This window comes from Vulpes vulpes, chromosome 12, assembly GCF_048418805.1.
Source record: "Vulpes vulpes isolate BD-2025 chromosome 12, VulVul3, whole genome shotgun sequence".
NCBI lineage: Eukaryota > Metazoa > Chordata > Mammalia > Carnivora > Canidae > Vulpes > Vulpes vulpes.
Genome location: NC_132791.1, coordinates 157,707,380 through 157,734,325, shown reverse-complemented (window position 1 = coordinate 157,734,325; position 26,946 = coordinate 157,707,380). Strand labels below are relative to the sequence as shown.

The 26,946-nt window shown below is 49.8% G+C and overlaps 1 protein-coding gene and 1 long non-coding RNA gene across 4 annotated transcripts; one reads left to right on the top strand and one right to left on the bottom strand.

Moving 5' to 3' along the window:
- Positions 1 to 504: 504 nt before the first annotated feature.
- On the top strand, positions 505 to 26,946 carry C12H1orf159 (chromosome 12 C1orf159 homolog). 3 transcript variants are annotated; one of them, XM_026007086.2, is made up of 11 exons: positions 1,025 to 1,108; positions 15,918 to 16,018; positions 16,098 to 16,186; positions 18,428 to 18,503; positions 20,544 to 20,612; positions 21,346 to 21,507; positions 21,833 to 21,898; positions 23,211 to 23,345; positions 24,454 to 24,479; positions 24,575 to 24,605; positions 25,852 to 26,946. In XM_026007086.2, exons 3-11 carry the CDS (start codon positions 16,103 to 16,105, stop codon positions 25,947 to 25,949), a joined length of 747 nt encoding a protein of 248 aa, XP_025862871.1. In that variant the 5' UTR covers positions 1,025 to 1,108; positions 15,918 to 16,018; positions 16,098 to 16,102; the 3' UTR covers positions 25,950 to 26,946. The 3 variants fall into 3 exon arrangements, with proteins under 3 accessions (XP_025862874.1, XP_025862871.1, XP_025862875.1); XM_026007089.2 differs by lacking the exon at positions 20,544 to 20,612 and having other exon boundaries at positions 505 to 1,108; XM_026007090.2 differs by lacking the exons at positions 1,025 to 1,108; positions 15,918 to 16,018; positions 16,098 to 16,186 and adding an exon at positions 18,218 to 18,316.
- On the bottom strand, positions 17,827 to 20,548 carry LOC112926142 (uncharacterized). The gene is made up of 2 exons (XR_003236266.2): positions 18,930 to 20,548; positions 17,827 to 18,293 (listed from the first exon to the last, which is right to left on the bottom strand). It is a non-coding gene; the product is annotated as an uncharacterized lncRNA (long non-coding RNA).

Here is a 26,946-nt window from a genome sequence, read left to right as displayed (position 1 = left end):
CCCAGGTCACACCCGGGTCTTGCGGGCCGGGCTATGGGAACCCCAGGTCTCTGCTCACCTGCAGCCCTGTTTCTTGGCCACGACGCCCCCTGGAGGCGCCCCCGTGCCCTGGACGGTGTGTTGCCGCCCGGGGGACCAACCCTAGCATCAGGAGGGTCTGAACAAGCCGGACACGCTAGGGGGCGTGGTCAGCCCGGGGGGGAGGGGCGGGTGCCGGCAGGTAGGATAGGATCCGCCCCCGCCCCTTCAGAGGCTGCCTGAGGTTTTCCGAGCGGCAGAACCGGTCCTGTCAGCCCGAACAAAGATTCCTTCCTGGGCCCGGCGCTGGCTTCTGGTCAGGACTTGGGCGTCTGCAAGGGCGCGGGGACGCCCGGAGCGCCCGCTACAGAAGGCCTCCCAGGGGACGTCTTCACTCCCCGGAAGGAGCCTCTGCTGGGCCGCGGCTGAGGTGACGTCACCTGGCCTGGACCCGGCACGTGACCTCGGTTGTGTGACGTCACTCTTGTCCTCCGTTCTCGCGTCCAGCCTCAGCCCAGACCGGAGCTTTCTATCCTCTAAAACCAATAGTGTTTGTTCAGCGTCGTCGCCTCGGGGGCAGACAGGCAGTCTTCTCCAGGTAGCCTCCGCTAAGGCAGACATTGGCCGAAGCCCCAGCAACCCCGCACGTCCTCTCCGGCCCCGCGCCGCCGCTGATTCCCCGCACAGACCCTGGATGACGACGCGCAGCCACCTGCGGGCCCGCCTCCCCGGGCTTCCCGGTCTCCTAGCAACGCCAAAGATGGCCGGCGCGCGAGGACTCTTGGGGAGTGTAGTTCTTCCCTTCTTTCTCACCTCGGTCCGGGGCCCAACTATGAGGACCTAGGCGCCCTAGACTACACTTCCTAGGTTGCTCCGCGCGCGCCTCCCACGACCTCGCGAGAACCCAGTGCCGGAACCCATCTGTAGAGAGGGAGCTCTCGAGGTGATCGCCGGGAGTTGTAGTTTGAAGTGGGGAGTCGCGCTGCCTGGTACCGGAGTTGAGACGGCAGAGAGACTACAAATCCCAGGGGGCGCGGCGCGGCCGCCTGGAGGGCGGGGGGTACGAAAGAGGAACGCGAAGGGCGCCGGGGTGAGTGAGGGGCTGGGGGCGGACGCGCGGGCTGCAGGGGCCGGGGGCGGACCCGGGGCGGACCGGGGACGGGGGCGGGGGGTGGCCTTGGGGTGCGGACCCTGGGATCGGGCGGTCTGGGCGCGGCGCGGGGCGAGGAACCCGGACAAAGGTCCGCGGGGATCCGGCTCCCCTCGGGCTCCGATCCTCCTGCAGGTGCCGTCCGCCAAGAGAGCCGGTGGGTAGCTGGACTTAGGGTCTCCGCCTCCGGAGTCGTGAAGCCGGGGCGGGGTGGGAGGCCGCCCTGGAGCTCTTTCTAGGTTGGCACTGTCCCTTGAGGCTGCTGGGTTCTTCGTCCGTTTGTGGCCGCGAAATAATCAAGGCTGAGCCGCAACGTCGGTTTTTCTGGGAGCGTGTAGTCACCACAACAATTTGATATGTTAATTCAAGTATAATTTAAGACTAGGTCGTTTGGATACACTGGGATACGGCTTTTCAAGGATTTCAAGGAGTAGCATTTTGGTAAACGCAGTTTCTCCCCCCAAAAACTGTTCTTGTGACAATTCTTAACCCGCTTCATCCTATTAAATTCGAAGGTGTCAAACTTGGCCCCGTTTTTTGTTCTGTGTTTTTCTTAGTATTACTACACTACACGGAGAGGGCTGAGCTGGGTCTTCGTCTTCCCGTGGTTTTGAACCCGGGGCAGCCCCGGAAGGGCCGGTGCAGGTGGTCCAGGCGCGGGGTGGTGGTGGTGGGGAGCTTTAATAGCCCACCTGGATCATCCGGTTCCCACTCCCAGCTAAGAGCCGCTGGACTGTGTTCAGCCAGTCATGATGGCTACATTGTTTGCAGAAGTTCCTAGAAGGAAATAAAATCTGAATTATCAGGAAGTTTGTTTTCCTAGCATGTGCACACCCCACCCCTGCGCTAGTAAACTCTCCCCAAAGGAGAGCAAACCGATGTCCTGCTGGGGATCACCTGAGTGGGCTAGTCCACAGGCAGGACCCCAGAGGCACCTCCCAACCCCTCCCTTACTCTTGTACTCCAAAGTATGCTGTGATTTATCATCTAACTCATTTGAAGAATGACTCTAGTCCCCATAGCTCTGAGAATTCCACATTCCGAGGCTGAGAATGCCTTTGAGTGCTTTTCCATCAGGCAGAGCCCTGGGGTACCTTAGGGGGAGTCCACACCCCTCACAGAATGGTGGTCAGTGGGCGCCTGCGTGCTGCCCTTAGCGTCTGCCATAGTGTCAGTAGATGGGAATGTTTCCTTTATGTCCATTCAGATCGACCACAACCTTTATTTTCCATTACAGCATGAGATAGGATTTTCAGATGGAGAAGTGAGTTCTTATTTTTCCCTCACAGTCATATTCTGTGTTGGCTTCCTTTGCTTGCTGAGAAGACAACCAGCAGTACCTACTCTGATGGGAGGAGGTCCAGTGGGCCTGTGTCGGCTGCCGTCAGTGCATCAGACCCCGGAGCTGGTGACCACCCATCTGCCCCCCTCCTGTCTGGCCACAGCCCTTGGAGGCTGGGGGACAGCTGCAGCAGATATTTGTGTGGTCACTCAGGCCAGGCTTCTGGCTGCAGTGCCTATTTACAAAGTTGTCCTGTCAGCACTAACCCCTTACTGACTGACCACAAATAATTCCACCCAGTTAACCCTGATGCATTGCTAGTTTGGAATCACAGCAACCTGGAGGCTTTATTTCTTCGTTGAAACCGAGTCTCCTAAGGAAAAATGAGTTGTGAGAGAACATATAGTACACTTTAAAATTTCACCAAATTTTTCATTACCACATAGAAATATTTTTACCCAATCATTTAAGTTTTTGGCTCCACTACGATTTTTCAAAATGAATCACATCTATTCAGTTAGTTATCGAGGTGTAATTCACATGCAGTGAAATGCACAGGTCCACTTTGACCAGTTTTGACAAAGCTGGGTGATCACACTGATTGTGATAGAAAACATTTCTGTCATCCCTGAAAGGGTCCCCTGTGTTGTGGGCTGGATGGTCGTGTCCCCAAATCCATATGCCGGGGCCCTAACTCCCAGTGTTTTGGTGTTTGAAGGTGGGGCCTTTGAGCAGTGGTGGTTAGGGTTCGATGAGGTCATGGGGGGTGAGCCGTATGGTGGGATTAGTGCCTTAATGAGAAGAGAGAGAAATCTCTCACAGGCTTAGGGAAGGGCTGTGGCACAGTGGGAGAGCACCACCCGCAAGGCTCAAAGGGGCCTGTGCTAGGCACTCCTGAATCTCTTTTTTTTAAAGACTTTATTTATTTATAGAGACAGAGAGAGGCAGAGACACAAGCAGGCATCATACAGAAAGCCTGACGTGGGACTCGATCCAGGGTCTCCAGGATCACGCCCTGGGCAGCTAAACTGCTGCACCACCCGGGCTGCCCACTCCTGAATCCCTTGAATCTCCCAGCACCTTGGTGTCTTTCCTCCAGACCCTGGGTGTTGCAGTGTTGGCACTCCTAGGTTGCACCACAGTGTGCTTATCTGCCCTGTGATGGCACTTGGTGTGGTTTTTTGGGGTTTGGTTAGTATGACTGAGGAGGTTATGGACATTCTTGTACACATTTTGTGGGTTTGCTTTCCTTTTTCTTGAGAAAATCCCTGGGAGTGACACTCCCTATGGGTCTCATAAGGAGAGCAATGTTTCATGGTGGCTTTAATTTGCATTTCCTTGAGCTTAGTGATGCTGAGCACTTTTCCACCTGCTTACTGTGATTCATACCTCTTTTTTGAAATGTCTGATCAAGTCTTTGGCCTTTTCTACAATGATCAAGTTGTAAAAGCCATTTATATATTCTGGGTACACAGCTTGTCAGATACATATTGCAAATATTATCTCCCATTCTTTGACTTGCTTATTCATTTTACTAATGGTATATTTTAAAAATTCACTTAAAATTTTTTGAAATAATACTAGATTTACAGAAAAGTGGCAAAGACAGCCACTTTCAGCCACTTTACACAGTTCTCCCTTATACCGACCTTTAGGTAACCACAGTGCATTTGTCAAAACTAAGAATCAGTGGGGCTGTTCCTGTTGCTCACACTCCAGCCTTCGGATTCCACTCCGTTCCCCAATGTTCCTCTCTAGGTCCCACACTATGCTGAGTGTCACGGCCCCTCTGTCCCCTCTGGGATGTGCTGGTGTCTCTCTCTTACTCTTTCATGACCTTGACAGTTTTGGGGAGGACTGCACAGGTGTGGGGTCCCTCATTTGGGGTTTGCTGTGCTTTCTGGTGCTGAGAGTGGGGTTGGGGTTTGGGAAAGAACACCCCAGAGGTGAGGTGGCCCTCTTGTCATATCCCGTTAGTGGGTAGTTGGCATCTGTAGGACAGCTCGGGACACGTTGGCCTGGTCACCTGGTCCAGGTGGTGTCTGCCAAGTGTCTCCCTGTCCCTTTTGTCTTCTTTGGGAGCCACTCAGTGAGACAGTTGCCCTCCAGGGAGGTTGGGGTGGGGAGCCACCATATGATTTGGATTTCTGTGGGGAGCATTTCTGTCTCCCCGTACGTTGACTTATCACTTGTTTCCTTCTGTCAGCTGGGACTCCTGGACATTTGTTGTACACTTTGGGTAGGATCCAGCACTGCGCTGGTCTGCTGCTCGCATCATTCCCACTTGGCGGTGGGGAGCCCTTCCATTTGTTTGTTTTGGGGGCACTTCCTTACTTGCTGGCACTACCAGGTGCTCCAGGGGCAACTCTCCAGGGAGCCCTGGCTTCTTTTATTGCAGGACGGTGTGTAGAAGCCCAGATCTGGGCACTGGTTCTGTGCACTGCTCCTGGGGTCACTGCCTGGGGCCCTCTTGGTGGGCAGGGCTAGATGATCTGCGGTCGGTTATCTGTGTGTATCTGTACCCAGCTTATTTGTAACCTTCCTTTTTTTTTTAAATTTTTATTTATTTATGATAGTCACAGAGAGAGAGAGAGAGAGAGAGAGAGAGAGGCAGAGACACAGGCAGAGGGAGAAGCAGGCTCCATGCACTGGGAGCCTGATGTGGGATTCAATCCCGGGTCTCCAGGATCGCGCCCTGGGCCAAAGGCAGGCGCCAAACCGTTGCGCCACCCAGGGACCCCTATTTGTAACCTTCCTGGGAGAACCTGGCTCCCACCCTCCACCATCCCTTTTTTTTTTCCCTTTTCTTTTCTTCCTTCCTGAGAGAGTGGGGGAGGGGGCGGAGGGAGAGAGACAATCCCAAGCAGGCTCCACGCACAGGCCTGAATTCCGGGACCCTGAGATCACGACCTGAGCCAAAGTCAGGAATTGGTCGCTTAACCGAGAGCACCACCCAGGTGCCCCCTGCCATCCACCTTAGATGAGGTGTCCAGCCCAGCCCCAGTGTGCACATTAAAGCTCTTTCAGAATTGTTCACCCACATTCTGCCCCCACAAGAGACAAATTTACCAACTCAAGTACAGTGCTCATGTGTGGTTCTTCTTATCTTACCTCTCAGGCAAGTACCATTTTCCAGAGACACTGAGATCAGTTCCTGGTTCCCATCCCCTTCAGTGTGGGATTGTCCTACATTTGTAACACAGTCAATGGTCACAATCTGTTCCGTCTTGCGATCCTTGACTTTCTGTTTCATTTTTTTTTTGCATACGTTTAACTTTATTCTCTATGATACATGCTTCTATGGATTTTGACAAATGCATAGTCTCATATCCACCATAATGGTATATTTTGATGAGAAGTTTTTAGTATTGATAAAGTTTAATTTATGAATTGGTTTTCTTTTTAAATTCGTGCTTTCTGTGTCATTTCTAAAAGTCTTCGCCTAACCAAGTCACCAAGATATCCTCCTGTATTTTCTTCTAGAAGCTTTATAGAATCTGTTTTCACATTTAGCTTCATGATCCATCTCTAATCTTTTCATATGATTTGAATGTAAGTCCAGTTTTTATTCCATGTGAATAGCCACTTGTCTGGAACCATTTGTTGAAAATGGATCCTACTCTATTTTCCTCCATTGAATTGCTTTGGCATCTGTCAAAATCACCTGGCTGTGTTATTTCTGGATTCTCTGTTTTGTTACATGGGTCTGTTTATATTCTCACCAATCCAACTGTCCTGTGATTGTTAAGTCTTCAAGTAAGATCATGTAAATCCTCCATCTTCTTTTTAAAAACTGCTTTGGTTCATCTAGGTTCTAAGCATTGTCTTATAAATATTAGAATAAGTGAAAAAAAAGAATCAGCTTGTGAATTCCTCAAAACAAAAGGCCTTTCTAATTTTGATTAGTATTGTGTGAAGTATAAGAACATGCAGAGACAATTTACATCTTAATAATATTGAATTCTCTAAAACACTGACATGGATTAATGTGTATTTCCATTACTATAAAATGGCATATATAATATATGCCATTATGGTATATCTTTCCCTTATTTAGATCTTGAATTTCAGCAGTGTTTTATAGTTTTCAGGATAGAGGTCTTACATATTTTAAAATAAATTTATCACCAGGAACTAGCAAATTATGTTTTTTTTTTTTAAGATTTTATTTATTTATTAGAGAGAGAGCAAGAGAGATCACAGAGGGAGAGGAAGAGAGAGAAGCAGACTCCCTGCTGAGCAGGAAGCCCAATGTGGGATCATGACCTGAGCTGAAAGCAGATCATTAACCTACTGAGCCATCGAGGTGCCCCAGCAAATTATGATTTTGAATGCCTGTAAATGATATTTATTTATTTAAGTTTCATTTTCCAATTAGTTGTTGCTGGTATATAGAAATAACAATTCATTTGTATATTGACCTTATATTCTTGGAACATTGCTAAATCCACTTATAAATTATACTAGCTTTTATCTGTAGATTTCTTAGGACTTTCCATGTAAATAGTCATGCCACCTGCACAGAGACAGTTTCTTGATTTTCTCTCCTTATTGCATTGGCACCTACAGGACAACACCAAATAGAAGTGCTAAGATTGGACATCCTTGATTTCTTCAGTCTTTAGGGGGAAATGTCCAATATTTCACTGTTAATGTGATGTTAGGTATAGGTTTTTTTTTTTTTTATAGGTGTCTTTTATCAGGTTTGGGTGTTATTTCCTTCTATTTTAAGTTTGCTGAGAGTTTTTATTATAAATAAGCCTGAAATTGTGTCAAATGCTTGTTTTGCGTTCTACTGAAAAGCTCATACATGTGATTGTTTTTCTCCTTTAATCTATTAAGGTGGTAGAGTACAGTAACTGGTTTTTGTATGGTAAGCCAGTGTTGTGTTCCTGAAGGAAGCTCCTTTGGTCATGTTCTATCATCTTTTTCATTTGTTACTGTATACAATTTACTAATATTTTGTTTAAGTTTTTGGATTGATGTTCAGGAAGGATATGAGTCTGTATTTTGTTCCTTGTAATGTCCTTATCTGGATTCTGTTAGAGGATTATACTTGTCTGTCTTTGAGTCTTGCTTGCTGTCCTTGTAAGTGAATTGGGACATGTTCCCTCCTAGTCTGTTTTCTGAAGGACTGTGTATAATACTGGTATTTCTTCCTTAAATGTTGATATTCACCAGTGACACTGAGTTTGTTGTTTTCTTTATGGAGAGTTTTTAAATTGTGAACTCAATTTCTTTAATGGCTATAAGGCTATTCAGATTTTCTGCTTCATTTTGTATCATTTTTGGTAATTTGTGTCTTAAATAAACTAGACCATTTCATCTAAGTTGTTGAATTTATTGGCTTAAAGTTGTTTATAATATTGACTGATTATCCTGCCATGTTTGTAGAATTTATAGTGGTGTCTCCTTTTTCATTTCTGATATAATTTGTGTTGATATTTTCTTCTTGATTATTCTTGCTTGAGATTTATCAATTTTATTTACTTATTTTTTTAAAGATTTTATTTATTTATTCATGAGAGACACAGAGAAAGGCAGAGACACAGGCAGAGGGAGAAGCAGGCTCCCTGCAGAGAGCCCAATGGGGGTGGGGGACGGGAATCCCAGGACCCCAGGATCAGGACCTGAGCCAAAGGCAGCCTCTCAACCACTGAGCCACCCAGGTGCCCCTCATTTACTTATGTTTATTGAAGTATAATTAACATGCAGTGTTATATTAGTTTCAGGGGTGAAACATAGGGGCTCAACAATCCCTTACATTACTCAGTGCTCACCACAATCAGTGTAGTCCTTATCTGTCACCATACAACATTCCACAGATATTGACTATATCTCCATGCTGTACTTCCCATCCCTGGGATTTATTTATTTTGTAACCGGAAGTTTGTACCTCTTAATCCCCTTAATCTATTTTACCTAGTCCCCTACCACTTCCCCTCTGACTACCACCAATGTGTTCTCTGTATTTAAAAGTCTAAATTTGTCCCTTTTTTCTTTGTTTCTTCATTTGTTTTGTTTCTTAAATTCCACATCATGAGTAAAATTATATGGTATTTGTCTTTTTCTGTCCAACTTATTTCACTTAGCTTTGTACCATCTTGGTCCATCCATGTTGTTGCAAATGTCAAGATCTTGTTCTTTTTTATGGCTGAGTAATAGATCATTGTACAGATATATCACATCTTCATTATCCTCTCATCTATGGATGGACTTGGGTGCTTCCATATCTTGGCTATTGTAAATAGTGCTTCAATAAACATGGGGGTACATATACCTTTTTGAATTAGTGTTCTTGTTTTCTTTGGGTAAGTACCCAGTAGTGGAATTACTGGATCATATGGTATTTCTATTTTTAATTTTTTGGTGAACCTTCATACTGTTTTCCAGAGTGGCTGTACTGGTTTGCATTCCCACAAACAGTGCATGAAGGTTCCCCTTTCTCTACATCCTTGCCAACTCCTGTTATTTCTTGTCTTTGATTCTAGCCATCCTGACAGGTATAAGGTGATGTATCATTGTGGTTTGGATTTGCATTTCCCTGATGATCAGTGATGTTGATCTTTTCAAAGATCCAACTTTTGATTTTGCTTATTTTTTTTTTAAAGATTTTATTTATTTATTCATGAGACACAGAGAGAGAAAGAGAGAGAGAGAGAGGCAGAGACACAGGCAAAGGGAGAAGCAGGCTCCACGCAGGGAGCCCGAAGCAGGACTCCATCCCGGGATCCTGGGATCACGCCCTGAGCCAAAGGCAGACGCTCAACCACTGAGCCACCCAGGCGCCCTGATTTTGCTTATTTTTTAAAAGTTTTGCCCATTTTCTATTTCATTTATTTCTACTTTTATTATTTCCTTTCTTTTACCTAATATGGGTTTAATTTGCTCTTTTTTTTAACTTCTTAAGATGGAAACATAGGTCAATTATTTTATGTCTGTCTTTTCTTATATAAACATTTAAAACTAAATTTCCTGGGATGCCTGGGTGGCTCAGTTGGTTAAGTGTCTGCTTTCGGCTCTGTTCATGATCTCTGGATCTTGGGATCAGGCCCCGTGTCAGGCTACCTACCCAGTGGAGAGCCATTTCTCCCTCTCTGACTATCCCTCCCCCTCCTTGCTCATGTTCTCTCTCTCAAATAAATAAATCTTAAAGTCTTAAAAAAATTTCCTTCTGAGCATAGCCTTAGTGTCTTACACAAAATCTGATATGTTGCACTTTGTCTTTCTTTTAACATGTTTTTAAATTACCTTGTTTGATCTATGACTTGCTTGGAAGTCTATTGTTTAATTTCCGAATAATTGGAGATCTTTAAATATCTTTTGTTATTGATTTTTAATATAATTCCGTTGTAGTCTGGGAATATGCTCTTATGTTTTGATCCTTTGAAATTCACTATTATTTGTTTATCATTTAGCATATGATCTTTCTTAGTAAATACTCTGTTTGCACTTAAGAATTTGTTGAGTGGGTGGCTCAGTGGTTTAGCCTTTGGCCCAGGGCGTGATCCTGGAGACCCAGAATCAAGTCCCACGTCAGGCTCCCTGCATGCAGCCTGCTTCTCCCTCTGCCTGTGTCTCTGCCTCTCTCTCTCTCTCTCTCTGTGTGTCTCTCATGAATAAATAAATAAAATCTTAAAAAAAAAAAAGAATTTGTTGAGTGTCATATTCTACAATTGTCAGTTAATTGATAATTTTACCCACATCTTTTATATCCTTACTAATTTCGTTGTCTACTTGATCAATCAATTATTGAAAGAGGGATATTAAAGTCTCAATCATGGTTGTGGATTGTCTTTTTCCTTTTTGTCCTGTCAACATATTCTTTATGTATTTGGAAGCCTTTTATTAAGTGCCTACACATTTAAAATAGTCTTATCTTCTTGATGAACTTACTCTGTTATCATTGTAAAAGATCCTTCTTTTTTTTCTAAGGCAGTACTGTTCTTGAAGTCTACTTTGTCTGATACCACTATATCTACACAAGTGTTCTTATATTCAGTATTAAGTGGACTAGACTTTCCATCATGTGCTTTTAATCTGTCTTTATCTTTAAAGCTTGTTTCTTACAAAGAACATATTATTGGATCTTTTTATTCAATATGACAATTTTTACATTTTTGATAACTATAATAACTACCATTTATTGAGGTACTTATATATTTTTTGTAATTTTATTTTTTCCAGATTTTTTTATCATGGTAAAATATACATAATATAAAATTTACCATATTAACCATTCTTAAGTGTATAGTCTGTGGCATTAAGTATATTTATATTGTTGTACAACACTCACTACCATCCATCTCCAGAACTTTCTCATCTTCCCAAACTGAAACTCTCTCTACATTAAACACTAACTCCTCATTCTTACTTCTCTCCAGCCCCTGGCACTCACCATCCTACTTTCTGCCACTTAAATTTGACTGTTCCAAGTGCCTCATATAAGTGGAATTATACAGTACCTGTCTTTTTGTGTCTGACTTACTTCACTTAGCATAGTGTCCTCCAGGTTCATCTCTGTTGTAGCATATGTCAGAACTTCCCTTTTTTCAAAGTCTGAATAATATTCCGTTGCGTGTATATGCCACATTTTGTTTTCATTCATCTGTTCATGGACACCGGGGTGCTTCTGTCTTTTTGGCTGCAGTGAATAATGTTGCTATGAACATCCATGTGCAAATATCTCTCTAAGACCCTGTTTTCAGTTCTTTTGAGTATATAATCAGAAGTGAAATTCCTGGATCATATGGTAATTCGGTGTTTAATTTTTTGAGAAACTGCTATACTGTTTTCTACAGTGGCCTTCTACAGTGGGTGGCTACACCATTTTACATTCCCACCAGCAATGGACAAGGGTTTCAGTTTCTCCACATCCTAGTCAACATTTGTTATTTATGTTTTTCCATCCTCATGGCACAAAGTAGTATATTTGCTACATCCCTAATGATTAGAGATGTTAATCTTTACTTTTTAATTGAGTATTTAGTCCATTTATACTTAATGCAGTTATTAGAGTATATGAGTTTAAATCTAAACTCAAATTAGGGATCCCTGGGTGGCGCAGCGGTTTGGCGCCTGCCTTTGGCCCAGGGCGCGATCCTGGAGACCCGGGATCGAATCCCACGTCGGGCTCCCGGTGCATGGAGCCTGCTTCTCCCTCTGCCTGTGTCTCTGCCTCTCTCTCTCTCTCTGACTATCATAAATAAATAAAAATTAAAAAAAAAAACCCTCAAATTAAATTGAAATATCTTGGTGTTTGAATTCTATTTTTCCCATCTGTTCTTTGTTCTTCCTTTCCTCCTTTCAGGTGAATCCAGTTTTTGAAAGTTCATTTTATTTCCTTTACTGATTTTTTTAGTTCTCTCTCTCTTTTTTTTTTATAATGATTGTATTTATTTACTCATGAAGAGACACACACAGAGGCAGAGATATAGGCAGAGGGAGAAGCAGGCTCCCCATGGGGATCCTGATGCAGGACTCAATCCCAGGACGCCTGGATCATGACCTGAGCCAAAGGCAGATGCTCAATCACTGAGCCACCCAAGCATCCCATAGTAAAAGATTTTAACATCTCTTGCTCTCACCAAATATTGGAACAAAAACCCAAAAGAAATTAGTAAAGACAAAGAGGATCTGAACACTGCTCTCAGACATCATGACCTAATTGCTATTTATAGAAAGCTACACTCATCAAAACCAGAATACAAATTCCTACTACGTGCATATTGTACATTCTTTAATATAGATCAAGTGCCGTACCCTAAAACATGTTTCAAAAAAACTAAAAAAGTAAAGCTGTTTTTATTTGCAGAGGACATCATTTATGTAGGATATCCTAAGAAATTTATAAAAAGTGCTAGAACTATCAAGTGAATTTAGTAAGATTTCAGAAACCAAGGCTGAGGGACAGATATTAACTGTATTTTTATGTACTGGCAGCAAACTATTAAAAAATGAAATTAGAAATTCAGTTCTATTTGCAATAATACCAAAAAATAAAATATTTAGTAATAAGTTTAAAAACTTATTTGTTAAGTAGTCTGAGCTCATGTAGAGGACTGGCTTGTCCAGAACCTTCTTCTGCTTAGGACCACCTCTGCACCACAAACTTTAGAAGACAGCTGAAAAGAAAACTTGAAGAAATGGGAAGTGAGCACATTCATAGATTGGAAGACTCAGTATTATTAAAATGTTGATTATCCCAGCCAAAATTCCAGCAGGCTTTTTTGTAGCAACTGACAAAGTGATTCTAAAATATGGAAATGCACATAACCTGGACTTGACAGAGCAATTGAACAAAGCAAAGCTTATATGACCTGTTTTAAAGATTTCAGTAAAGCTTTAGTTATTGAGACTGTGGTGTTGGTGAAGGATGGACACACAGATGAATGGAGCAGAAGAGAAAGTCTAGAAATAGACCCACACATATACACTCAGTTGATTTTCTTCTTTATTTATTATTTTCTTAAGATTTTACTTATTTATTCATGAGAGACAGAGAGGCAGAGACACAGGCAAAGGGAGAAGCAGGCTCCATGCAGGGAGCCTGATGTGGGACTCGACCCCAGGTCTCCAGGATCATACCCTGAACCGAAGACAGACGCTTTAACCACTGAGCCACCCAGGCATTCTTGAACATACATATATCTGATAAAGAACATATGAAGAACTATTACAACTCATAATAGAAAGCCAGTTAAACAAAATGGGAAAATAATTGAAGAAAACAAACACTTGAGTGCTAAGAACCATGATTAGTCATCAGGGAAATGCAAATTAAAGCAATGGTGAGCTATTACCACACACCCACTGACACAAAGCCAAGTGCTGGTGGGAGCATGTGGTGGTACCACCAGCATGGGAGACAGATCGGCAGGCTAGAAAGGTAAATACACACTTACCTTGACCCAAGAGAAATTAAAACAAATGTCATACAAAGACATGCACAAAAATGTCCACAGCAGCTTTATTCATAGCCACTAAAATCCAGAAACAGTCCAGTCAGCAGGTGGTTGGGTAAAGGCAACGTTGTATATCCTCACAACAGAATATCATTCAGCCATAAAGGAATGAAGTGCAGATGAATCTAAATATCATTAATTCAAGTGGGAGGAGCCAGGAACAGAAGTGTGCATACTGTATGGTTCATTTACATAAAACTCTAGAAAATGCAAGCTGATCTGCAGTGACAAAGATCAGGCGTGGATGCATGAAGCCAGGCTTGAGGGAAAAACAGCAGAGGGGCTCAGATGTCATCTGCGGGTGGCAGAGACATCCTCCACAGTGTGTCTGAACTCACTGAGCTGTGTGCTTTACATGGATGCAATTTATCGTATATAAATTATATTCCAGGGCAGCTGGGGTGGCTCTGCGGTTTAGCACCGCCTTCAGCCCCGGGCGTGATCCTGGAGACCTGGGATCGAGTCCTGTGTCGGGCTCCCTGCATGGAGCCTGCTTCTCTCTCTGTGTTTGTCTCTGCTTCTCTCTCTCTCTCTGTGTCTCTCATGAATGAATAAATAAAAGCTTAAAATAAATTATATTCCAATAACATCAACTAACTAGTGTTGATTAAAATCTTAGACTTCTGAGGGGCGCCTGAGTGGCTCAGTTGGTTAAACATCTGCCTTTGGCTCGAGTCATGATCCTGGGGTCCTGGGATGGAGGTCCCCGTTGGGCTCCTGCTCAGTGGGGAGTCTGCCCCTCCCCTGCCCTCCACTTGTGCTCTCTCTCTCTCTCTCTCTCTCTCTGTCTCAAATAAATAAAATCTTTAAAAAAATTTTTTTTGGACTTCTGATTCCTGAATTGAAAGTATTTTGTGACTTATTGTGACCCTGAGGATGCCTCTTACCACAGAGTAAGCTAGAAGATCCATGACTTTTAGGGTTTCCACAAGGCAGAGAGAGCACACATTGAATAGACAAAGAGGAAGAGATTTGATCACACCTGTCAGTGTGTCTGTGACATTAGGAGTTCCTATCCTAGAAAGGAGAAGGTACATTTTGAATAATGCATGCATTTCAAATGGGATGGCATGAATAAGGGGCAGGGAGGGGGCTCTTAACAAGGCCTGGTTGTTCCTGCTTCTGCAGGGCTCCTAAGCACTAAGTGAGGAGCAGGACAGAGCCCCAGCCCGTGTCCCAATATCGCTGTCAAGCGCATGTCATCCCGGCATCCTCGATGGTGGGGCTCTTCCCCAGGCTGGAACTTGCTCACTTCCTCGTCCTGCTGGTTTTGAGGCCGGATGAGGAACGGGTTTCTCATTCCCCGGCCCAAAATGTATTCCTTGCTGACCCACGTTGTCACCATGGAAGCTTCATCTCCAGGAACCTAAACAGGTTCCCTGAGTAACAACAGCTCTTTCTGTTGAGTAAGAAGTCTTTTTAGAGGTGACTTTTTTACTCAAAATATTTAGCCAGCTGTGTTCTGGACAGATTATAATTATGGTTACCATGTTGCAAGTTAAGAGAAACTTATTTTTTTTTAAGATTTTATTTATTTATTCATGAGAGACACAGAGAGAGAGAGAGAGAGAGAGAGGCAGAGACACAAGCAGAGGGAGAAGCAGGCTCCATGCAGGCAGCCCGATGTGGGACTCAATCCTGGGACTCCAAGATCATGCACTGGGCCTAAGGCAGGCACTAAACCACTGAGCCACCCAGGCGTCCCAGAAACTTATTTTTTTAAAGATTTTTTTTATTCATTCATGAGAGACACACAGATGCAGAGACACAGGCAGAGGGAGAAGCAGGCTTCCTTCAGGGAGCCCAATGCAGGACTCGATCTCAGAACCCCGGAATCACGCCCTGAGCCAAAGGCAGATGCTCAATCGCTGAGCCACCCAGGCGTCCCAAGAGAAATTTGTTTAAAACCTTAACAGCACAGCAGGATTTGTGCAGGTTAGTCTCCTCTGGTCATTGGAAATGTGACAGCTTCAGTACTAAGTCAAGTGGGCTGCTGAGTTTTGAGTTTGCTGGTGTTGGGAAACTTATGTGCAGCATGTGGCACTGTCCTGTCTGCCTGCTACCCCATTGAGGTCTTCTGCTCTGAAGTTGTCCTCAGTCATGGTTCTAGATGGTAGTTCTGTCACCCAAGGTGACATTTTTCCTGCAGTTTCCATGACAAGAGCAGGGTGAGGAGTAGAAAATTGTAAGGCTGAGGGTCCCTGACTGGCCCCAGAGATGTTTCACTGCCTCCTGGTAAAAATGCTTGAATTGGGGTTTTTCCAAGGACAGAACAAGGTGGTAGATGGGCAAGTCCTGTCCAAACTCATGAGTAGGGCTGGCACATCCAGAAGTCCCTATTGTTTAGTTTCCTCAGGAGGGAGGGAGTGACTGAAAGCTGTGCAGGAAGGAGCGAGTTCATCCAGATCCACAACCAGATGGGTTGATCTCAGCTCTGGGGGCTTCTTACGGTAAGTCAGTGGAGCCTACCCACACAGGCCTCACCGTCTGCCTTGATTTGCAGGCTTGGGACCAGGGATCTGCAGTTTCATAGCAGCCCCGCCCTGCCGGCTAAGCACTGGGCACCCACTCTGGATGTCTGCAGCTCCCATCCCAGAGGGCCAGGTAAGGGTCCTGCACCTCAGCTCCCACCTGGTGCCCTGAGGAGGTGCCCACATCTGCACAGTTCCCCTATCTGTTGCAGACCCTATGTTCTGGAATATGGCGCTCCAGCGTGCCATCCTCCTGGCGGGCCTTCTGGTGGAAGTTGCCAGCAAATCCTCAGAAAGTGTGGTAGGTATCTCATCCCACCGTGGCTAGGGCCAGGAAGTAAAGTTGAAACCTTCTTTTCCTAGTCATTCATGGAGGCAGTGGGCCCTTTGCCCAGAAGGGGCCTCACCCTTCAACCTTTATTTACCCACTGTCGGGGTCAGAGACCCGTGTGCCTCATGGAAGGCAGCAAACACACGCCCCCGAGCTGGCACGTGCTCTGTTATGCCCCCTAGAGCCTTCTTTTTCTCTTTGCCAAACTGAACCTGTTGCAGTGGCTGGAAATGGGTCTCTATAGAGCTGCCCCTACTGGCACGAATGGAGCCTGCGAGCTGCCTGCCCAACTTGGTGGATGGAGACTGCGTACTCCAGGCAAGCGGCAGCATTAGACAGGGTCCCAGGCCAGTGTTATGGGTACGCTGCACCCCTGGCTGTGCCCACATACACCCAGCTACACATCATCAAGGCCAGGTGGGGCCTTCCAGCCACATGGGATGGCTGGGGTGTCCCTCATGGGCTTGGCCTCAGTCATGAACTGGCCTTGGACACCTCCTGTGATGGCATGGATACTCCACTCCTTAGGCACCCTTTACTGTTGAATGTGTTCTAGTCGCTAAAAACAAGCTCAGCTATGACACACGCACACTGAGCCAAGTTCCCACTAGAAACCCCTCAAGTCTGGTCCTGTAAATGCCAGCACCTGGCATATCTGTTTCCCATTCAGTACATGCCCACACATGCATACAGCAGGAGTGAGTTCACACCCTACAACCTGCCCTGGTCTGGGCACTTCCTCTGCAGGGGCCACACTGGAAATCCCTGGTGGAGGGCATCCATGAAATTGCTGAGAATGTCAGTGGAGCAGCCAGGACCCTGGGGTGACTATCTTTTGGGGAGCAAAGGGCAGACATGCCTCACCAGGGAGGCCGTGAGTGCCTGGGTTTATCGTCCTATTTTATTACAGTCTAGAAAATCATGTGCTGCTTTTTCCTGTGAAGGAGTCCACATGTGGCACTGGAGTAGGGTTTAACACCTTTAATTGTTTAATTTTCAAAGCCACCATCTGGCAAGTGGTGAATAACATACAGGCACACCTTGTTCTGGGCACCCTCTTATTCTGTTGCACTTTACAGATATGCTGTTTACAAATTAAAGGTCTGGGGCTACCCTATGTTGAGCACACCTATTGGTGCCATGTTTCTATCAGCATGCACTCACATCATGTCTCTGTGCCACATTTTGGTAATTCTCGCAACGTTTCAGACTTTTTCATGACTGTCGTATTTGTTACGGTGACCTGTGGTCAGTGACACTGACCCGCTGAAAGCTTGGGTGATATTCAGCATTTTTAGTGGTGAAGTTTATTTTTAAATTTTTTTTAAGATTTTATTTATGCATGAGAGACACACAGAGAGAGGCAGAGACACAGGCAGAGGGAGAAGCAGGCTCCATGCAGGGAGCCCGATGTGGGACTCGATCCCCGAACTCCGGGATCATACCCCCTGAGCCAAAGGCAGACACTCAACTGCTGAGCCACCCAGGCATCCTACGGTGAATTATTTAATGAAGGCATGTAGGTTGTGTTTAGAAACAATGCAATTGCATGCTTATGAGACTATAGTTCAGTATAAATATAACTTTTACATATACTGGAAGACAGAAAATTCACTTGATTCACTTTATTGTGTTCTGGAACCGAATCCACAGTGTCACCGAGTATGCCTATACATTTTTCGGATTGAAGTGCCTTACCCTATATCCTCTTGTAGTCCACAGGGGTGAGTGGCAGTAGCTCTCCCTCAGACCGAGAGACCCACCTGCAGAAAGGGCCACCACCTCCACCACCTCCCAGGTGAGGCTTTGCGTGGTCAGGCAGGCAGTGGAGAGACCACTCACAGCCCAGGACCACTCCCTGCCTTACCAGGGCTGCCCCAACCCAAGGCCCTGGTCAGAATCCCCAAGGGGTCCCCTCTATCTGGCTCTTGGGAATCTGAATGCTGAGAAACACGCTTCAATGTGTATTCAGTCATCAAACACTCACTGGCGACATGAAGTTCTGTCCCAGGAGGTGTTCATGTGCTGTTGCTGTGTCCTCACCTCACTCTGGGAAGCCAGGAAGCAGCCACCTGATCTGAAGTTAGAAGAGGCAGAGCCGTGAGTGTTGGGTCAAGCCTGTGAAGTAGGATGCCATTCTCAGCCTGGCCTGCTAGTCCTGCCGAGCCCCGAGCTATGGGGTCTAGAAACTCACAGCCATCTCCCCCGCAGGGTCAGCAGCCTGAATGCTGTGTGGACATGCTGGCCACTAACACTACCTGCCAGGGCACAGGCCTGTGTGGTCCAGGTAAGCTGCTTGGCACAAGCTGACCTTGATGAGCTTTGGAGATGACAGCAGTGGTCACCATGCCTGCTATGAGCCAACGGGCACCCAGGCCCCTCAGGAAGGACACTGGACATGCCTGGGAGCTGGGGTGAGGGGCGGAAGATTGGTCAGAGGCAGCGGGAAGGTGACAGGATCCCATCGGAGCCCCACTTCTGGCCGGCGGGTGGTGGCAGGACCCCATGAGGGGCCTGGGTCTGGGCAGTGGGAGGTGTGGGGGAGGTGAGACTCTGCTTGTCCCTCTTAGGGTCCCTGGTAGGGCCATTAAGGGGGGACGAGCCCCCAGACTGATTTAACATAAGCTTCACGTGACACGCCCCCCCCCCCCCCCCCCCCCCCCCCGAGGAATCTGAGATCCAGAGGAGGGGCACAACAAGCCTGTGTGCTCACCTGCAGGCTGAGCAGGGAGAGGGGACTGCAGGAGGGCGGTGGCATGCTGGCTGCAGGCAGATGGGGACGCCCGACTCTCCGTCTCTGGCAGTGAGTGTATGTATATCTTTCCTCCCACTGCATGGGCATCCTCCACGGAGTCCTGTCTCCTGCTTCTCTGGGAGAAAAAGGGAGGTCAGAGCCCTTGGCTGAAAATATTTTTGCGTGTGAAAGAGGCATATTCTGGTTTCCCTCAGTTCCATTTGCAACTTTATCTTCAGAAAGTTTCACACATTAAAAGCCAAGTTGGTAGCTGCAGAGAGAATTGGATTGGAATTTGTGAGATAAGAGAGCAGCAAAGGGGTGGAAAAGGTGTAGATGGAACCAGAAGAAAAGCAAGGGTGTGAGCACGCCGTCGCATGCCTTGCCGATGGGCCCGAGCCTGGCGGTGCTCAGGCCCGTGAAGCTGATGCGCTGGTGTCAGGAGCTGGCGTGCAGGCAGGCCTCCTCCAGTGTTAAGTCTCTGTGTGGTGCGAGTAATCAGGTCCTTGATAAGAAGCGTTTCTATGGAAATAAAAACAAATGTCAGCAGTTGGAGCAAATCATAAGTCTAATTTTTGAGTCTAGAGGGCAGTCAGCTCAGTATACTTCTAGATGTTGGACTCAAAGCCAATTTAGGTGGAGTGAGAGTGTCTGAGGAATCCTGGGGTTGCCCTGTCCCTGGTGAGGCCAGGGGGTGCTTCTTGTGAACTTTCTGAGTGGCCCATACAGCAGCAGGCATGAGGCCTCAGTTCGCAGGGCTCTGGGGGAAAGGGCAGCTTTCTTTCATCGTGATTCCCAGTCAGAAGGGTGGGAGGAAGGTGGGAGTGTTAGTTTGGAGAGTTGTAGCCAAACATTGGAAGGGAGACTGGAGGGATGCAGGAGCCAGTGCAGCTTACAGGCAGGTAACAGAATGTCAGACACGACAAGCAGGAGTCTGATACCCACACAGATGCGTCACAGACACCGTCACCCCCACTTCTACCAAAGATAATCATAGTGAGACACGAATTTGCTTTTAAAATAAGTCTAGCCTCATTAAACGTGGCCTGATCATCTACATAAGTGCAGCAAGACTAGTGATTGACCACGTAAGACTCTTAAGTCTGCCTTGCTGGACCTTTCCCACAAGGAATCCTCCACTGGACTCCGGGGTTGGGGGACCAAGCCAAGGACTCGCCATCAGACCTCAGCCACAACGCCCATAGATTTGGGTGAATTCCTCTCTTCTCAAAGTCAAATATCCTGTTTCCTGGACTTGCCCAGAAGTGACCTTCCTTACTCACCTGTAAGGCTGGGAAGCCAGTAAGCCAGATATCAGGTGGTTTTTCAAAGGGGCTTCATTGGCTTCATCAAGTCACCCTTAGCTCCTTAGTCTTCCTGGTCACCAGTCCTGGCTCTCTAGCTGTTCCTTGTCCCTGCACACAGCAGCCCAGCCAGGGCCTCCTCGAGGCCGGCAGCCCCGGGTAGCGTTGCCCAGTTACTCAAAGCCACTCAGAGGGGTGCTTTTCAGGAGATCTGCTGCCCTGGTGCCAGGTTTGTGCCAGGCTCCTGTTCCCAGGTCCCTGGTGCAGTGCTAGGCCTGTCTGCCCACAGCATCGCAATCTTCAGGCTCTGCCATCCGCTGGTTGTCCCTGCAGAAAGGTCTTCTCACCACGACACATTGTGAGTAGATTAAACATCAGTAAAATTCATTATGAAGGACATGTGGTCTGTGGCATGTCCCTGGATGCTGCCCCCAGCACCAGCACTAGCATTCAGGGGCAGCTCAGTACTGGTACTCAGTATCAGACAAGCACGTATTTGCAGCCTCTGTGCCAAATGTTGGGATATTAAAAAATAAAGGTATGAGTCACAGTTCCTGCCCTTAAGGGGTGCCCTAGCTAGTTGGCAAAGTGGACTATCTGTTAACCGCTGGTTGGGGGGAGGCCAGGGCTGCTGGTGGCAGCAGCCATCTGGGACCTCCCCAGGGCAAGGGGCAACAGAAGGGCAGGGGTCACACCTGGGCTGCAGACGGTGCCACCGATGGGGGTGAGCCTGGTCCCTTGTGGCACCTGTGGAGGTGGGCTGACATCCGTGGTCCAGCTGCCAGGGTCCTCTCTAGAGCATAAGGCCACTGCATGGCACCTGCCTGTCTCAGATTCCCAGTTTCTCTGGGGTGTTTTACAAGATGTCCAAGGAAAGGAGCCTACAGGAGCCCCTGGGTGAGAGCTTGGTGTGGCTCCAGTCAAGCTTGCATCTTTTTCTGAAATCAAATGTGCCATTCCACCCAGACTTCCAGAACAAGCCCATTAGCATTCCTAATGAACTGTCCTATCACAAACTCAATGCAGAAATGCTCCCTGGAGGCATGTACTGGTGTGGGTGGCGTGGTGCTGAGTCTCTGTCTCCTGCACAGGCTGCTACGGACACCAGAATGAGGACGGCAGTGTCAGCTGCGTCCGCTGCACGAACAGCACCTACGGCTCTGCCTGCAGTGGCCGCCCTGCTGCACCCCCCGCCAGGCCCACATGGCCTGCTTCCCATCGAGGAGCTGCATCTCCAAGTTCTGGAGGAACGGGTGGGTGTCACCCTATTTGTCCCCACACCAGCAGGTGGCCCTCCTCACCCTGGACCACTGTCTGCCGAGGGAACACCCCCACCCCACCCTGCCCGCCCGGTCCCCTCTCCCTGAGTCTTCTTGTCCCTGCAGGACAGCCATAGGGTGAGGGCAGCTCCATCTCCATGGCCACTTCCCTTCCTGGCCTCTGGTCTGTGATTCCCCTCTAGGCTGTGTCTCTTGCTCCCTGGGGGTCCTCAGTGGGGTCCCCTGCATGGTCCACATCTGCCCATGGCTCTGGGCTGCCTGGGGAGCTGGCAACACTGACAGCTCTGCTTCCCCACAGTCGCTGGCTGGGGCGCACAGTTCCCGATGAACAGGAGTGCAGGGACGCCCGGACAGCCGAATCTTGGTAAGTCCCTGGCTCAGCAGATCAGAGCAGGACCTCTGCCCAGGTCCTGGTGGAGGAAGGGGTCATTATCTCTGGCATTCCGTGCACTTGACCACCTACGCTGGCCTCAGCAGGGCCACAGCCACGGCCAAGTTCACACTGCATTCCAGGCAGGAGATCTATGGACAGGAACTCAGCCTGACCACAGAGCAGGGCTGGGGTCACTAGGCATGGGCAGGCAGCCCTGGCCCTCACACATCCCCCTTTGCCTCAATCCTGGCCCACCCAGCCCCTCAGTCCATGGGAACCCAGGATGTGCATGTGGTTCTCTGGAGATGGGAGGGCACCCTGAGGTCCCCCTGCCCCCCTCCCCTGCGGCTCTTCTGAGGATATGGCACTCATCCTGCATGCACTGCGTGCCAGGCACACAAACCTGGTGCTCAGGGGCAGACATGGGACCCTCCTATCTGAGATGCAGCCTACCCAGCCACGGGGGCATGACCCTGCCATGGGGGCCACTGTGGTCAGGGAGCAGGACCCGCCCCAGGAGGGGTCACCTCCTCTTCTCAGATGACCAGGTTGTGATGGGGGCAGAGGGCGTGTTGGACCCAGACTGAGGGCTCTGGCTTTCTGCACAAGTTTCAGGCCCAGCAGCCAGGGCCTCACACTGGCTGGTCACCAGAGCAGCAATTCTAGGGTGGGGTCAGCACAGATGGCCATGACCTCCTGGGACACTGTGCTGGGTCTGGCAGTGAGGGTACCAACAGAGGAACACCAGCAGGGCTCTAGAGCCTGTTTTCATTGCAGCAAATTTGGGGCAGGACACGGCAAATTAGCTAGAATTCACTACCTCCCAGGTTCCAGCATAGCTGTGGCCACACCTCATGCCTGGGTATCAAGATCAGAAAGTCACCTCCCCATAGACATTGAAGAGCACTTTCCCCACAACTACCACCCAGAGGCCCCTGCCAGGGGCCCACCAGCCCATCCTGACCCTGTGTAGGTAAAGATGGCCATCTGGGGACGAGGAACAAGCTCCCAGGAGGCAAGGGTGTAGGGGGAACCCCTGCCTCTGCCCTGAAGGCTTTGATCTGGCAGCCGGGGATATGTGGCACCCTACAGTGTGCGCTGGGTCTTCAGGAAGGAGCTGGGGACCCCAGGCCTGGAATCCCTGCTGCGCTCAGTGTTCCACCTCCCTGTAGCCCCATAGCTGGGTGTGTGGGTCTCTGTGTGGGACCCTGTGAGAGTTCAGGTGTGCATGGGAATCCTGGAGACCCCTGTCCAATGCAGCCCGCCCAGGCCAGTCACTGGCAGCCTTTCCTTTTGCTCACAGGGAGCCCTCAGGTGGCAGCCTCTCTCTTCCTGGGGACCCTCTTCATCAGCTCTGGCCTCATCCTGTCGGTGGCTGGGTTCTTCTACCTGAAGCGTACCAGTAAACTCCCCAAGGTCTTCTACGGGAGAAACAAAGGTATTCCCTCTTGCCATGCTAGGACCAGAGCGCATGCCCACTTACTGCCTGGGGGACGCAGGGAAGGGGTGTCAGCCCTAAGGACTCCTCACAAAACAATAAGAAGGGGACTTGGTTGTCATGTGGTTCTTTTGTCAGAATAAGAGGGGCAGCCTCGTCCTGGGGAGGCTTCTCTTGGATTCTGTGGGGCCCTCAAAGGAAAGGTATTGGCATGACCCCACCTCAGGGCATTATGGCGGGGTTGCTGATCCCTGGTCTTGGGTCCACCTGCCCGCAGCTCCCCCAGCCAGCTGTGTCCTCTCCCTATCCTGCGCCCTGGGAATGGGGTGGGGAGGCTGGTGCAGAGACTGGGGGGCCCCACACTGCCCCAGCTTGCCCTGGGACTGGACACCAGACCTGCCTCCCTCTGGAAGAGTCAGGTGTCACTCCTGCTATGCCTTCAGGTGTGCAAGGCAAATGGCCCGGCCAACAGATCTGACCCTTCAGGGGATAGTGCCAGTGGGTGATTAGCCAGGGTCTCCTCACCCAGCCTCCGTGAGACCCAGTGCTGGGTGCCTCAGTGGGGCTGTTGCAGCTCCCAGGTCCTGAGAGTCAGGGGCTGGGCCCCCATGCCAGTTGTGTGGGCACTCCTGCTCTGCAGCCATGGTCAGAGAGGTCTTGGAGTGGCTGCAGTGGCTGGGGCAGGCCCGCTCCATGTCTCTCCTCCCTACCACCCCCAGGCGAGGCTTGGTCAGCCTAGGTGGCCACCAGGAGTGCAGGGGTGCATAGCAGCCTCCCCGTGGAGGTGCGCAGGGTGGCACGGCGGTGGTCTCCTTGAGGTGGGGGTGGTACCCTCTCTTTACCTGCTGGTACCTTCTGAGGGCTGGGTAGAGGTACCACTCTGCCAAGAGGGCCTGTGAGGGAAGCTTTCTCAGGGTTCTTGGGGGGTCCTCACCCCAAATGCAGGGGGGAAATGCGGCTGGACAGGCACCCCGGGCACTGCTGGGTGGGCATGTGAAGTCAGGGGAAGAGCCTCTGCAGCCCCGTGGACCCCCTCCCCAGGCAAGAGGCCCCAGTCCTGGGTGAGACCCCTGTGCGACCTCCCGGTGACACCCATGTTTGCCCACAGCCCCTGCTCTGCAGCCTGGCGAAGCCGTAAGTAACCTGGAAGGATGGGCCCAGTGCCCCACGCCGCGGGCCTCTGCTGGGGGCCGCCCACTCTTCTCACTGTGCCTTTTCTCCTTTTCAAGGCCGCCATGATCCCCCCGCCACAGCCCTCAGGTATGTCAGTCCTCATCTCAGGGTGAAAATGTCAACATTCTCCTGCTTGTGGGATCGGCCCATCTCCGGGGACACCACAGGGCTGAGCTCTGCAGGCACCCGGCCCTGCTGCTCTTGGGACTCGGGCCAGGTCTCCCTGCAATCCATGGCTCTCCTGCCTCTTCTTTTTTATTCCTTTTTATTCTTGACATGTTGAGTCTGTCGGGAGAGGAGATTCCCCAGCACAGGGCCTGAGGCCACCCCTGAAGCCTTCGCTTAGCCATCACCAAGTCCCAGCTCAGCCTGGGTGGTGGGTGCAGAGGGCGGGCTGGTCTGGGTGTCAGGCCCTCCCCCGCCCCTCTGGAGGGGCTGGCAGTGCAGTGTTACTGGGCCAGGTGCCCCACCTTGGACGATTCCAGGTGTAGGCACACATTCAACCCCGTTTAGATGACAGTATGAGTACAGAGAGGTTAGGTGACTGGCCCGTGGTCACACAGCTACAGGCCATGAGTGGGAGTCTCCTGGCCTTCCCCGTCAGTGCAACAGTCTGCAGTGTGGACAAGGTGGGCTGTGCTGTGTTCTGGGGAGTACTTGTCTCTGCTTTCTCTAAGGGGACACCATATGCACATGCATCTTACATCTCTCTGTGTTATTCTCCTGGGGCCATGTGACCAATAACCACAGACGGGGGGCTTGAAATCACAGAAATGTATTCTCTCACAGTCCAGGAGGCACAAATCAGAGATGCAGGTGGGGGCGGGGGGACACTCTTCTCCCATCTCTAGGGGACGCCCCCTCCTGCCCTTCCAGCCTCCCTGGGCTGTGGCCACACCAGCCCCTGCTCCCGTCTTCACGTGGTTTCTCCCGGGTCTCCTCTCTCTTTCTCCCTCTTGTAAGAATGTAGGGCCTTCAGCTAATCCAGGAGGATCTCCCTTCAAGATCCTTGACCACATCAGCAAATACCCTTTTTCCAAGTAAGGTCGCACCTGCAGGTTCTAGGGCTTCGGACGTGGGCCCTGCTGTACCTCATGGGCCCTCTGTGTCTCAGGAGAGCAGGGCCCTTGCCCAGGCCGAGGGGCTTGAGGAGCAGGGGCACTGAGTGTCTGTGATGAGTGGGGCGGGTATCTGACTCTCGTCAGCAGCGGCAGCTCTGCACATGGGCCGGGGCTCCCTGCTTGGCTGCTCCCCACCCATGCCAGGAGCTCTAGGGCCACCCTCCCTGTCTCAGGCCCTGCTCTGACCCTGCCTGTCTCTGACCCTGTTTCAGTGCGGAAGCCGCGCTATGTGAGGCGCGAGCGGCCCTTGGACAGGGACGTGGGCCCCGCAGCCATCTCCTCGGTGGAGGCCCGGGTTAGCAACGTCTGACCCAGGGCCCCCCCACCGCTCCGCACACCGCCTTGGAGAGGACCCAGCGCACAAGGGGCAGGTGCTGCCCAGCAAGGCCTCAGGACGGGTGTGGGCGCGGCCCCTGGCTCAGCATGGCGGTGTCCCAGCAAGGGACGCTGGGCGGGAAGCTGCCCGAAGGAGCTCCTGCCCTCTAACAGCTGCACGGCCTGAGGGGCTGGGAGCCATGGCCAGAGCGTGGCCAGATGGGGCCTGGGCCCCTGAGGAGAGACTGCTGGGTGGCACCATGTCTGGCCAAGCAGGGGGCTCAGCTACTCCCCTCGTGGAGCCCATGGTGGGCAGACACCCCCAGCACCACAGGGCCTCCCGCATCCCCTCGAACGTGCCCGGACAAGGGGAGGTGAGGGATGAGAACTGGCCACTCCAAGGTGGAGGCGCCCACGGGGCTGTCCCATAGCCACGACCCCCTGACCCCCCCAAGCCCAAGACTACACATTTCCCGGAGCAGCAGAGGCATTTCCTGTTTCTTCCCAACTTCTGTCAGTTTTAAGCAGAACACTGCTCTCCCCGTCGTCTCTGCCTCGACCTGCTCCCACACTGGGCCCTGTCCCCCAGGAACGGACATGGACCCGAAGCGATGGGAGACCAAGGCCAGGCCCCCAGAGGGACATGTCCACCTAGGGCCACGTGTACCAGGACCACTGCCTGGGGAGCCTGGGTCGATGACCCTGGGGAGGGCTGTGCTGACCAGTGGTCCCGGACCCCCTGCCCTGGGTCTGAGACGCGTTTCTGGCACTGGCTGGTTCCCAAGGAGAAAGCAGCAGTCATGGCAGCTCTCACGCACTGGGCTGGGCCCTGACCTCCCCAGATTCCATCAGGGCCGCTACCTCCTCCTGCACCGTGATGCCCGCCCAAGCATGGACAGGTTGCGGATACTTGAACCCACGACGGGCCCAGCAGCTGACAGGGGCACACCAGCTTTAATCAGTGTCAATAAACACTTCAGGGCTTCCCTCCA

Coding starts and splice junctions, on each gene's coding strand:
- C12H1orf159 (XM_026007086.2), top strand. CDS start 16,103: ATGTTCTGGAATATGGCGCTCCAGCGTGCCATCCTCCTGGCGGGCCTT. Junction 20,613..21,345: donor TCTTCTCACCACGACACATT/GTGAGTAGATTA, acceptor TCTCCTGCACAG/GCTGCTACGGACACCAGAAT. Junction 21,508..21,832: donor TCCAAGTTCTGGAGGAACGG/GTGGGTGTCACC, acceptor GCTTCCCCACAG/TCGCTGGCTGGGGCGCACAG.